Source organism: Ictidomys tridecemlineatus, chromosome 6 (genome assembly GCF_052094955.1).
Source record: "Ictidomys tridecemlineatus isolate mIctTri1 chromosome 6, mIctTri1.hap1, whole genome shotgun sequence".
Classification (NCBI taxonomy): domain Eukaryota; kingdom Metazoa; phylum Chordata; class Mammalia; order Rodentia; family Sciuridae; genus Ictidomys; species Ictidomys tridecemlineatus.
This window is the reverse complement of record NC_135482.1, coordinates 73,800,638-73,814,665: the sequence shown is the minus strand read 5'-3', so window position 1 is coordinate 73,814,665 and position 14,028 is coordinate 73,800,638. Positions and strand designations below refer to the sequence as shown.

The following is a 14,028-nucleotide window of genomic DNA, read 5'->3' as shown; positions in this document are numbered from 1 at the left end:
AATAGTTTCTAAAATGTTATCTAGAGGAAATTGTTGAATTACAAAATGGAGAAATACAAAACTAAAGATTTACAAAATATGGATTCAAAAGAAACATGGGTAAATATAAACATTTGCATAGAAAAAATTTTCAAAACCAAAATTAGAGGGTAATTCAAAAAGGGCAGAAGGTTAGTACACTAGGATAGAGGGTAGAATTGGGCAGGGAGTGCATGGAAAAAAATAAGAATGTACCTGCGGAGAAATTATTTTGGGAATCCAAACAAGGGATTTGTTTTAGATTCCTGTCTGTATAAAGGATATTTGGTTCCTCTGGAGCTAGCAGAGAAGGTGTGACTTTTTTTGGGGGGTGTGGCTACCTGAGATTGAACTCATGGGCACTCAACCACTGAGCCACATCCCAGCCCTACTTTGTATTTTATTTAGAGACGTGGTCTCACTGAGTTACTTAGCACCTTGCCATTGCTGAGGCTGGCTTTAAACTTGTGATCCTCCTGCCTCAGCCTCCAGAGCTGCTGGGATTATAGGCATGCACCACTGTGCCTGGTTCAGATGTGACTTTTTTTAAGAAGTAGAAATTCCATGATTCGAAGCAAATGAAGGCAAAATAAAGCAAAATGCAGTCATTTGTTGAGTTGGAGATAATCTAGAAATGCTAAATGATGTCTTTTCTGTGACTCAATTTAATAGCAGTGTATTTGAATGTGACATGAACAACAGTTTTATTCACCATTTAATTTTAATGTTAAGTATTTTGTTACTTAATATTAAAATGAAATAAAGTAAAAGTCTATCCCCAAAACTAGGTCTCTATAATGTTGAAACTAGTATTTTATTTTATTTTTTTTTAAATTGAGCTCTTTTGGTATGTGTTGCTGAACTACTGCTTTTACTTAAAAAATTTTACTTCTGTAAGGACATCACAAAATTTGTAAATCTACTATATAGTTATTTATGACTAATTTAGTAGACAGCTAAACTTGTAATGATGTTTTAATAATATATATTATTAAATATTCCACAAGGAATATCTGAATTTAATAAAATAATTTTAATATTAACTCTGTGGTATTTATAGGTCCTATTACCATTCTTTCAAAAATTTATTAATCAAATCAACAAATACCTCTTTGTATGAAGACACAATCCCAAGCACTAAAATAGATATTATGAATGTAAACATGAGTCAGACAGTCCCTGCTTTCAAGGAGCTAAAGATCTGGTATAGGAGAAAGACAATATTAATGTATTCAAGCACCAGACATGCAGAGGTAAAAACAGAGAAGAAAGCCCAAACTCTGCAGGGAAGACAGAAAAAAGGTGGAATCCCAAGAAGATTTTAAACGTGGCTGGTGAAAGTTCACTAATAAAAGATGGATAAATTTGCAAAATATATACAACATTATTCGCTAGCATTTATAAGAACTTAATATGCATTTTCTTAAATTTTTGCATGTATTACTTTGCAACAAACCTACAAAGTCAGTACTATTACTATCTTCATTTTTCAGAAAAGGAAATAAAGACACAGAGCAGAGAAATTAAGGAATTTGATCAAGGTCACATAATGCATAAATGCTGAAATGAAAATGTAAATGTAGTCACTCTGGTTCCAGAGTCCATATTTGAGGGATTTTTTTTTTTTTTGTGGTGCTGGTGATTGAACCCAGGCAGGGTCTAGTAAAAGTTATGCAAGTGCTCTACTGTTGAGCTACATCCCAGTACTTTGAGGGATTTTTAAAAAAAATTAAAACAGACATGTCATACTAGAGATAGAATTTTCTATCTCTAAAAAAAGGAGGAGTAACAAATAAAGGCTATTAGCAACAGCACCTTGGGAGTTTATGTCTTTAACTTTGATGATATTCTTAGAAGTTTTTAATAAAGATATGTTTCCAAGATACTATAACAACCTGGTAATGTACATATTGCTTGATTTTTATATGTTGTATCTTATTTTAGTAAATTGAAGAATACAAGTACCTCTTTGTAAGATGACATAATCCTTTCAATAGCATCAGCTCCAGAAGCCAATAAATTTCGAGCAGTGGTAAAGGCTTCTGTCCGTTCACTAACCATAGCTTGCTTCTGACCATCTTCTTGATCTAAAATCAAATTACAAAACAATTGAGTTTTTCAAGTAACTAAATGTCTTATTCTAAACCAATTATGGATAACACAATGATTAATATCTCATTAGTATCAGCAATTTTCTAGACATATAATGAATTATTAAAAATATAGTATCTGTACCAGATTTTATTGGAAACTTCCTTTTATTTTACTAATTATTTTAGGATAGCTAGGACAACTACATCTATAGAAACTAAAACTATTTTCACTTAGCTCTTTTTAAAACTTTTCCATATCTAACTCTGTCATTATGACAGCAGAGCAATACAAGTGATCTGGTCAATAAATACCACTAATTTGAATATAAACAAGGTTTATGTTGTAGTTTCTTTAACATAAATGCAAATTAGCTGGCCTTCATAATTAGACTCTACCTTTCTTATGCATCCCTTATCTTATTGTTCAGCTGTACCCCAATCATGCCATATTCTTAATCCTCTGATTGTTTATGCTCTGTCAATTGAAGCACTAAGCATAGTTTTGGTTTATAGAGAATCTGATTGATGGCCTAAAATAATTATGGGATTTTATGAATTTGGATTAAAGGTAGCTTTCATTGAAAATCTCTGTTAAGAAGAAAAAGAATATTTGCACAAATGAACTGGTAGTTGATATGGAATGGTAATTTCCATGTTACTTTGGCAGATTAATGACTATTGGGTTTTGTTCACACTTTTAGTAATAAAATAACAAGTAGTTTCCCAGAGATTTTATTTGACTTTTTTATTCTACTGGTTGTTCTTTGGAAGGTACTGTGAAGGGAGTATCAGTAATATTTTGTCATGCACTTAGCAGCCAACTGCCTGACCTCTATGACAAGGTTAGATGCCTTAGTGTCAGAGATAAATCCATGGTTGAAAATACTGGCTTATTTTGTATGTTTGGTCAACATGTTTTATTTTCCTCACTAAATATTTTAACTATTTTTTTTAAAAAAATTCTCATTTAAGGATTTATATTTGGTTTTATATATCCTTGTTTTACTACTCCTAAACTCTGAGAGTATTAGGTATATAAAAGTGGTCACTTTTCTGGTCTGGCTATTTCACTAAGTAGATAAGAAAGAATTTTAAAGTTAAGGTTATGTAATCATACATAGATCAACACCACTAGAAATATACAACATAGAGTGATTCCTAATGTAAATAATCGATTTTAGTTAATAATGTATAAATATTGGTTTATCAGTTGTAATAAATGTTCCATATTAGCACAAGATAAAAATAACAAATGTGGCATTTATACACCATGGAGTATTACGCAGCACTAAAAAATGACAAAATCATGGGATTTGCAGGGAAATGGATGGCACTAGAGCAGATTATGCATAGTGAAGCTAGCCAATCCCTAAAAAACAAATACCAAATGTCTTCTTTGATATAATGAAAGCAACTAAGAACAGAGCAGGGAGGAAGAGCAGGAAGAAAAGATTAACATTAAACAGAGACATGAGATGGGAGGGAAAGGGAGAGAAAAGGGAAATTGCATGGAAATGAAGGGAAACCCTCATTGCTATACAAAATTACATATAAGAGGTTGTGATGGGAATGGGAAAATAAACAAGGAGAGAAATGAATTACAGTAGATGGGGTAGAGAGAGAAGATGGGAGGGGAGGAGAGGGGGGATAGTAGAGGATAGGAAAGGTATCAGAATACAACAGTTACTAATAGGGCATTATGTAAAATTGTGGATGTGTAACCTATGTGATTCTGCAATCTGCATTTGGGGTAAAAATTGGTAGTTCATAACCCACTTGAATCTAATGTATGAAATATGATATGTCCAGAGCTTTGTAATGTTGTGAACAACCAATAAAAAAAATAAAAAAGATATAAATAACAGCAAAAACTACTAGAGGGAGAGGGTTTTTTGAGAATTGTATACTTTTAAATAAATTTTTGTAAACCTAAAACTTTTATAAAAATAAAGTATATTAACTTAAAAAAAATCTAAAGTTAACATTACTGTCCTTACTTCTCTTTACTTAAAGTCTAAGTTTATTTATTTCTATTTATTTTTATCTTTGTCATCTTGACAAATCTCAACAAAACTTTTTATTCCTAACCTTCTTCATACCATATATAAACATTAATTCTAAATAAATTGAAGATCTCGATGTGAAATGAAAAACCAATGAAATTTCTAGAAGATAAAAGAATATACTTATGATGTTGGGTTATACAAATATTTCTTAAATAGGACATGAAACTACTAACCACAGTGAAAGCTAGGTTAAAATCATGAACTTCTCTTGAACATTGTTAAAAGACTGAAAAGGTAAGACATCAGGTGGAAAAAGATATTTGAGATTATATGTATGTGTGTACATAGATATATATATTATATATATTTATATACATATCTGACAAAAAACATTACATATTTCATTAGGTTGATTTACAAATCAATAAGAAAAAACAAATAAACCAAGTTAATAATAAGCTAAAGATTTAGAGGCCTTCATAGACAGGACACCAACAAAGAGAAAGTGCTTAACTTCAATTGTCATCAAAGAAATGTAAATTAAGAGCATAGTGAAATACCACTGTCTACTCATGAAAATGTCTAAAATAAAAAAGACTGACAATAACAAACATTGACAAATACGTATATGAACTAGAATTCTCATAAACTGATGATTGGTATGTAAATTGGAAGCACTTCTTTGGGAAAATATTTAACAAATTTAGGAAATCTGAACACATACATAGCCTGTAATCGACCAGTCCTGGTCCTACGTAAGTACCAACAGAAATGTATAAATTCACCCAAAAAAATTTACAAAAATGTTTATAGAACTACTATTATCCTCAAAACTAACATCATCAAAACTGTCCAAATGTCTACCAACAACAGAATGGATAAAGTGGTAAAGACATAATATGATATACTATAAAACAGCGAGTATGTCTTCAATATGTATTGATAATTACTGCTATGGTAATCGTTCAACAGAAGTGGAATTATAACCAAATTGATCCAAAATATAAAATGATATTTCAGTAATTTGACATCAGAACATGAGACAATACAGCAGGAGCTATGGATATAATCTGTCAAAGGTAAATTTAGGAATAAAAATGTTACCCATGGTACTAAGTACAGAATTTAGTTTGATTTCTGAGAGAAGTGTCTCTCAGTTGCTACTTTGCATGTTCCACCTCACACTCTCACATCACAAGCATGTGGACACAATTGGAAGAGCAAGTAGCTTAGGTGTTCTTTTCCTCAGGTGACAGATGTCTGTGACAAGGTATGTCAAAAGGGAACTATAAGTAGCTTTTCCTGGCCTTGTCCAGAACTGCTTTTGATATAAAGAAAGGGCCTACTAATGAAAAGAAATATGGAGATTATACCTTTTAGGTAATTATTTTGTTCACATAATTTATCTTTCTCTTAGTACAAAGAAAAAGAAAGAGGCAATGTTCTTTAAAAATAATAGAACCTCTACATAATTAACTACTTCACTGTCTCTTTTTCAACCATTGGATCTCACAATTACTTGATCTCAAACTTACTCAAGTCCCTTATTAAGTTTTAATGTAGTGAATATGGAGGTAGTATGGTACAGGAGAAAAAAGCAGTGGGCTAGGAGTATATAATGCCTCCAATTCTTAGGGCTTTGATCTTAAGCAAGGCTGGGGCTCTAGACTACAAGATCTAAGCTACTTTTCTGATGTGAAAATGGCACATTCTACATGCAATACTGTAATGTGAACTTGTATACAAACATAATACTATTGTACCATAAAATTTCACTAAAAATTGACGTACAGAAAATCTACCACAAAACTGTTTTTCTTTTCTCCTCTAACAACAATTATGCACGTTCTTTCCCCTATCCACAATTTAACCTTTGACTTCATAATTAATTTGATTTTCTTTGCTCCTTTAAACCGTAACATTAATCACATTGTCAAACACCAATTGAGCATTTTCTATGAGCCAGGCACTGTTCTGAGATTCACATATGTGCTTTTCCTTAACCCTCATAACAACCCTGCACATTTCCCCTGTTTTGGACATGAGGAAGTTGACACACAAAAAGTTAAGTGATTTTCCAAAGGTCAGAGTCTAGGAAACAAAACAGCCACCATCTGAACCCAGGCAATCTGACATGAGCGCTCAAAAGGTACAAATAAAATAAATAACAATTGCTTCCACTCAAATTTTACTACTTACCAAAGGCTGTTTCAAAGCACATTAAGTACATTGCATATATTTTCATAACAATTCTGAACAATGTATATTATCATCCCTATTGTTAAGATAGGAACACTAAGACCTATAAAGTTTATGTAATTTCCCCACGGATTGATAACTACTAAACAGCAGATGACAATTTGAACACTAGGTCTGGTCTGCTTTTTTATCCTATTCTCTTCTTTCCCCTCTATCCTACTTTTTCTTTTTTCTATTCTCCCATTCACATATTTTCCCCACCTTTTTTTGCCTTAAAACATACAACATCATGCATCTTTAAACTAAAGGACAACTAAAGAATTAAGTGTAAATTAATACTGAAAAGTAGATTAGAAAATATGGTATGTATTTCCAAGATCTAAAATCCCAAAGACATATCACTATATATATAAAAAAATTCTCATCTGAGTGAAATATTTCATGTTAAGTTACCATATGTCAAAAATACTTAGTAAATGTATATGCATATATGCATCATGTGAACATACATATAGATATTACAGAACCTTAGATGTACAGAAGATTTTGAAACATAATATTTTGTCACATGATTTCATTTTTTCTTCTATGAAAATTTTACATCCTTTTCCTCTGTATAAAAATTTTCGTTGGGAACCAACTTTAAGAAATACTTTTTCATTTGCATCAGTGGAATTATCATTATAGTTTCAACCTAAAATAATGTTCCTTTAATATGGCATTTTCAGGATTTTTAGGATTTATTTTTGAATATCTTTTTATGTCTTGCTAAGTGGCCTTGTTAGACTCCTCATATACATTGTTTACCTTTTTACTGGTCTCTGTGGGGTTAATTTGTCACCATTAATAGCTGAATTTTCACTGCTCTCTGTCGAATACTCAAGGGTTTTCTAGTAAGACCAAACACTGCTGACAGAACTACACCATAATCTTGTCATTGAGATTGTCTCTAATATATATTATATGTAAAACTTTAAAATAAGTATTATTATTGTGATAAATAACTTTTTAATGAGTATTTTGCCAAATTCCTTAATAAAACTAATCTTATGGCCACAGGTTTTTAACTGCCTTTTTACTTTTGTACTCTTTTGAAAACATAGTTATTTCATAACGAAAAGATTATGTTTAAAACACTATTACTAACAATACCATTTTTCAATATAAAAATTTTTGGTGATACATTTTGGGGTAAATTTTGAAAACATAAAAACAGAATCAATTCCTTCAGTGGTCTAAATACACTGTCAGGCAGTTTAGTTGTATAGTCAATTAGGTATGTATATAGCACTTACCATAAAGAAGAACTTATACATATAGTTTACTAAATAGTTTTCTAAAAATGGTTTACTAACATGAACATTTTTAGGTTAAGAATGACTCAAATTTGACAAGTGTTTTTGTAAAATTGGTTAAAGCACTGAAACACTGTTTTAAAATATTGCAGATTATATATTTTTATTAGCTTGCTTTAAACAAAGAACTATTAATCCTTAATTTTATACCATAAGTATATGTAAAATAAGGTGAATCCTGCTATATTTTTTCTTCACCGATGCCAAGTCACTTACATAAAGTGATGTAGTAATTGCATATAACTTGCATTTTCTCATATAGTTCAAATCCTCTCTAAATAACTTATTATACCTAATACCATATAAATGCTATGTAAATAGTTGTTGTATTATATTATAAAGGAAATATAACAATAAAAAGTGCATATTCATCACAGACACAAATATTTTCCAAATAGTTTTCATCTCTGGTTGAATCCTTGTATTCAAATCCAAGAATAAAGAGGTCTGACTATAATTCCCCTGCATTCCTTCTAATTGAGACCTCAATTTCTTTCTTTCTTTCTTTTTTTTTTTTTAAGTGCTGGGGATTGAACCCAGGGCCTTGTGCATCTCGTGAGGCAAGCACTTTACTAACGGGTAGAGTTAGAATCACCAACCCAAAACCCAAATTTCTATCTAAGGATTACATAACATTTTAACAAAGCCTTTCTTGCCCTTATCTTTCTTAATTATTCCAAAAGACGAAAATTGTTGGTAAAGATTTAAAATTAGACAATTGCGGCCTTATAATTTCTCCCCCACTATACCACTAAATCATGCTATATAAGAGGTTATCAGTATTACCTATAAGTAGTGTACACTTCATTCCATGGCATTCACATAGTCTCTGAAACAATATTCCTGGTGCCCAATGTAGTGAACCAAGTTTCCAAATCACTAATCAGTGCAAATTCAGTTATGGACTCTATTATAGACTAGTTCATGGGATGTGAAAAACTAAACATGAGAAAAGGTTGTGTTATGCTCTTTCTGAAAGTACTGACTTGTTTTGAGGTTAACTGTAAACTAGAGAATTCATATACTAGGCAGTATAATTAAAATTGTACTCCAGGTAACACTGCATCAGAGATCTCTAACATATCTCCAATTCTTTGAGATAACTCAGGTTCTTTGAGTCACTTGTTTCCTTATTACTATGTTACAAAGTCTGACATTGTTTCTGACTACTAATAACTATAGAATAATTTCTATACACAAAGTTTCATTAACATGAAACAAGCAATGACATCTTCAAGAGAAACAATGTTAAAGATAAATGTAAGATTGAGTGTAAATATCATTACCACCATCTGCAAAGCCAGTTGCAGTGATAATAGGGATAGCCACCATAATTAGTCCACAGCTGCTCCAAACGTACTTCATTAAGAATTGCTCTATCATGATGTACCACAAACGTTTGGATAAAATAAGGTTCATCTGGTCCGCTAAAGCTTTGTAACTCTTCTGGAGTTGCTTCATTTCTACCTATAGAGAAAAAAAAATAAGAATTCATCTAACATATTTATGAAAATAAATACCACATGTGCTTGAGGGCTGTCTTTAATGATAAGCACTTATTATTATTTTGGTTTACTTAGTATAGCATTATCTATGGGCCTTAGCAACCAAGAAATACAGATTAATATTACAATTAGTCATTATTATTTAGTTTGGGTTATACTTGGGACTATTTAAAAATTTTATGCTATTCAATGAATATAATATTAAGTGTAAAATACATATAACTGGGCTGGGGGTGTATTCAGTAGTAGAGCACTTGCCTAGTATGGATGAGGCCCTAGGCTCAATCTGCAGCAATCCCCCTCCTCAAATGTGTGTGTGTGTGTGTGTGTGTGTGTGTGTATGTGTATCCCCACAAAAATGATTTATCATTATGATTTCAAAATTTAAGCTGTTAAAATTATATTTGTAAGACACAGATAAACAATATTAGAACCATATCATTCTAAAAATAAATAAATGACATACATTTATAAACTCCACCTTTAACTGACTCAATTTACTGGATTTTGACTTTTATGCAAGAATCATATAGCACACTATAATATACATCATACAGCACAATATAATATACATCATTGTGTTCAATGTTTCAGGAAGAAGGACAAATCAACATGATTAATATAACATATGGGGCCAATTTTCAAGTGGGAGTAAAGGTCCTAAATTTGTTACAAAATTTTTTCTTTAAGTTGGTTCTGCTATTTAAAAATTTTGATAATTTCTGATGTTTTAAAAGCTAAATAATCCTCCTTAATAATTAAAATATCTTCAACTTAGAATATCTCATTATTTCATTTGCCAAGCCATCTGTATTAAGATTTCAGATGCATCATTTTTAAAATATGTCATATTTAACATCTGAAGTCACTCCCGTGAATTAGAGATCTGTGCAATCTGGCTAATTGTTTTAAGGATTTACTTAATGTAGAAAATCTTAAATATTTAAAAATATTCTGGAACTTCTTTTTTTCTATTCGTTTCCTAATTGTTATTTTTTTCAAAATAGACAAAATTTAATTTCACTGACTCTTTTAATTTGAGTCAAACTATGTGCTGAACATAAACTAAACATAATAGAAATATTACTTTATAAGAAACTCTTCTGCATTTCTTAGGATGCTCCAAAATGGATCAGACATGCAAAATTATTAAAATTGTCTTCCATATGAAATGTGGATTTTTCCCCCTCTTAAGCAACAAAGGAATGACAATAAAATAAACCATTCTAAATTTTCCACCTCAATGGAAGGAATTTACTCTTAGTTTCCAAATATGTATTTTTTTCACATACTTTAAGGTCACCTACTGAGTTAGGGTTTAAGTTTTAAGAACGTGTTTTTGAGATATTTGTGTGACTGAAGATATGTAGGCTATTTCTTAAATGTTGAAATTTTATTCTCATCAAACTTTTAAAAAGTTTGCACTTTATAATTCTTTAACAGCCTGCCATTTTAAAAGATAATGAAGTATATATTTTAAGTTTAGCAATCACAGAAATCAAAAAGGTTAAGAAAGTGGGTCCAATAGTCATCAGTCAAATATACAACAGATGGTGTGGCACTGCAGTGGCTGATTGAACAGTCTCACATTTCACTCATCACCTTAATTTTTATCTTACCTTATGTCCTCTGTAAAAAGCAATTTCTTCCACATTGGCTATAATTCTGGAGTGCACATACCGCAAATAGCCTTTTCTATGAGCTTCTTCAGCTACCAATTTACCAAATTTGGGAGAGCAAGCCTTCAACACTTTAGCAGTGGCATACACCACAAGTCCTGCTAACAGGGTGGGTCCAATTGGGCTTGCTCCTCTGGACGTAGCAGTCTGGATGAGTGTATAGGAGGTCAGGATTACATCTAAAATAGGTTTGGTCAGGTTGGAATACAAGTGAGCCACAGATTGGGAGAACATCATAATATCCTCAGTAAGAGACTGGTCAGGGTTTGCCAGCCTCCCATCCATATTGATCACCTTATAATAAGTCTGATTTGTAAAATAGGTTTCATAGGCATGGTCTACTAGTCGAGTTCTGAAAGCCAAAGCCAATTTGCACTCCAGGTACCTTATTGCACTGTTGACAAAGGTGGCAGGAATGGCAATCATAAGCCACTTGATTAATTTGAGGATGAAAGTCCGAGGCTTCTTTTCCACAATGCTTTTCACGATTTTTCCATCCAGACCAGCCACATAAATAGATAAAAAGGTTCTTGAGATTAGAGCCACCGAGTGGAGGCAGAGCCACCCTGTTTCAGTGGTCACAAGTTTGGGAAAGAGAATTTTCCGAAGTTCTAGTAGCTGTTTGAAAAAATCTGCATTCACTCCAGGCGAAGGTTTTTTACAAATGGTCTCGGTGCAATGCAGTATTTCTCTGTTCTCTGCAGCGGGGTAAGCTTCTTTTTTCTTCCCATGGCCAGATTGCTTTAAACGCTTGTCAATGACGGGATAGAGGGTTTTCAGTGCATATGCTGCAGCCACCAGGCAGGCAGCCCTCTTAGCAGCACCCGATCTGGTCCATTTCATTCGATCAGCTGCTGCATTTAGCATATGTATCATTTTCCCAGTTACCCAAACCGGCTTCAAAAAGAATTCTTTTTAAAAGATCATACTCCACAGGAACCCCCAGTAGATGTTTCAGAAAGTCCTACAGCATCACATAGTCTGTAGCGTTTTCCCTTCACTGTTTTATTTTATTTTGTTATTTTGTTCGTCTGTGACACACACAGCAGAGCTCAGACTCCACAGCATCTACTGGGGATGATTCCCTCAGAAGCTCTAGCTGCACGAAGCTCCTCCCTCCCAGGCTCCTCATTGGCTGTGAAGGCGGTGGGACCTTGGAATCCTCGCAGCTTCTCTTTGGAACCTTGAAAAGGAGGAGAGAGCAAGACGAATTACATCTTTAAACAGTTCAGCGAGGGTTAAACGTCTATTTTTGGAGAGGTCGAATCAGGCCAGCTACCCGCGAACAAAACCTGCCCTAGCTACTGAGCATGCTCAGTGTCATTTAGAAACCCACAGAAGTTTCAGGATATACAGTTCTTCTTTTTTTTTCCTTCTTCTTTTCTTTTCTTTTTTAGATACCACAAGGGGAAGAGAAAGCAGAAAGACTCACAAAACGAGACAAGGGAAAGTAACCATGGAGGAGGGATAAGATGATCAATATCTAATTAATATGAAAAGAAGAAAGTGAAGGGGCACTGGTAAAAAACAAAGTATCAAATGCAAATACTTGGGTCTGTGTTTTGATCTGAAGTGGGGTTTGTTTTTTTGTCTGTGATTTCATGAATGGTCCCAGAACCAAAACAGGTAAGTTGTAATTGAGGGTGTTCCTTGTAAATAAATAGAGGGGAAAGTCTTCTGTATTACAGAAAATAATTCTTTCTTATACTTCTAGATCTTCTCCTTTTTTTTCCACTCCAGATCTATGTTTACTTGTCATATAATAAAAATCTTCCTGCTCCATAACTGTTATTTTTAACAAGGGAAATCAGATGCACTCTTATTTATTTACAAGATGACTATTAAATGAGATTAACGTCTCATTTCTACCACTCCCTTGTGTTTTCACTTGGATATATGTAGCTTTATAATCAAAATTTATTGCTATAACCAAATTTCATTTGTGAATCCAACTGGAATTGGGTAATAGAAAAAGCTTCTGTAGGATCTTACTTCACTTTTCAAGAATTGGTGTTTTTTGTAAGTTTTTGTTGTGTTGGTCTCTTTAGACTTAGAGGTAATATTCTGGCTACTTCTTATTTCTGTTTGCTTATTTGATAAAAATCAAGAGTGTCTAAAAAAAATTCTAAAATTCACATCCTAAAGGAGGATATAGAGGATATAAACTTCTCAATAGTCAAGCAAGGTTTGCACAATTTAAAAAACCCAAAGGACATTTTTTTTTTAGGTGGGGGAGGCTAAGTGTATATTTTAATGCCAGAAAGTAATTTTTTGCCCCTCTCCATCTCACTCACAACATAGACACTTTCGACTGAAAGCTTGGGAAGACAGACATTTAAGCTAGAACAGAGCTTGGCAAATTATGATCAGTGGGCCAATTTCAGCCTGGTACTTATTTTTATATGACCAATAAGCTAAGAATGATTTTATATTTTACATGCTAAGCAAGTGATCTGCTACTCAGCTACAGCCCTAGCCCCAAATACTTTTAGTTGTAGATGGACATGATACTTTTATTTTGTTTATTTATTTTTATATGGTTCTGGGGATCAAACCCAGTGCCTCACAAGTGCTAGGCGAGTGCTTTACCACTGAGCGATTTTATATTTTAAATGGTTGAAAATATAACAAAAAAGAATATTTTTGTGATGATAAAATTATATGAAATTTTTATTTTCATATCCATAATGAAGTTTTATTGGAACACAGTCAAATTCATGTACCATCTTCTTTTAAGCCATAGTGGCAGAGTTGAATGGATTCAACAGAGACTAAAATATTTACTGTCTCGCCTTGAAAAAATTTTGAAAATTTCTGTTCTAGAATATAAAACCTGTCTCAATGTTAAATGATCTTCATATCTCAGTTTATAATGAACTATCCTCATTTTTATAAGTAACAATATTCTCAAACTTTTAAATCTCTTTGTTATATGATTATATTAATTCCAAGACTCATTACATATATTTTCATTTGTTTACTTTAAATTCAGCAAATTTATTAATGAATGAATGACAGTTTCATACAAACTTCATACGAATATATTCGATATTATCAGCACACTGGATCATTCTATTAGGAATTTCTAAACCTGTATATAAAGATCAAAGGGCCATAGTGGTTATTGTCAAAATCTATTCTCTCTCAGATCATGCTTTTGGTGTACACAAAAT

At 32.4% G+C, this 14,028-nt stretch overlaps 2 protein-coding genes across 6 annotated transcripts in view; one reads left to right on the top strand and one right to left on the bottom strand.

Annotated features, from left to right (window-relative positions):
• Abcd2 (ATP binding cassette subfamily D member 2) overlaps window positions 1-12,049 on the bottom strand; it is a 53,616-nt gene extending 41,567 nt beyond the window's left edge. Inside the window, exons 1-3 of one of the 3 annotated variants that reach the window (XM_078014892.1) lie at window positions 10,796-12,049; window positions 8,958-9,138; window positions 1,984-2,105 (exon numbers count right to left, since the gene is read on the bottom strand). In XM_078014892.1, the coding sequence (XP_077871018.1) occupies window positions 1,984-2,105; window positions 8,958-9,138; window positions 10,796-11,731 (1,239 nt within the window). In that variant the 5' untranslated portion in view covers window positions 11,732-12,049. Of the gene's footprint in view, window positions 1-1,983; window positions 2,106-8,957; window positions 9,139-10,795 lie in introns of those variants that run through there. The other 2 variants (XM_005334024.5, XM_078014893.1) reach the window with 2 other exon arrangements.
• The window catches only part of Redic1 (regulator of DNA class I crossover intermediates 1), a 79,781-nt gene continuing 77,767 nt past the window's right edge, over window positions 12,015-14,028 (top strand). For 2 of the 3 annotated variants that reach the window (XM_040280807.2, XM_021732218.3), the window contains exon 1: window positions 12,015-12,481. In XM_040280807.2, coding sequence (XP_040136741.2) covers window positions 12,461-12,481 — 21 coding nt within the window. In that variant the 5' untranslated portion in view covers window positions 12,015-12,460. The remainder of the gene's footprint in view (window positions 12,482-14,028) is intronic. The other variant, XM_078014897.1, reaches the window with a different exon arrangement.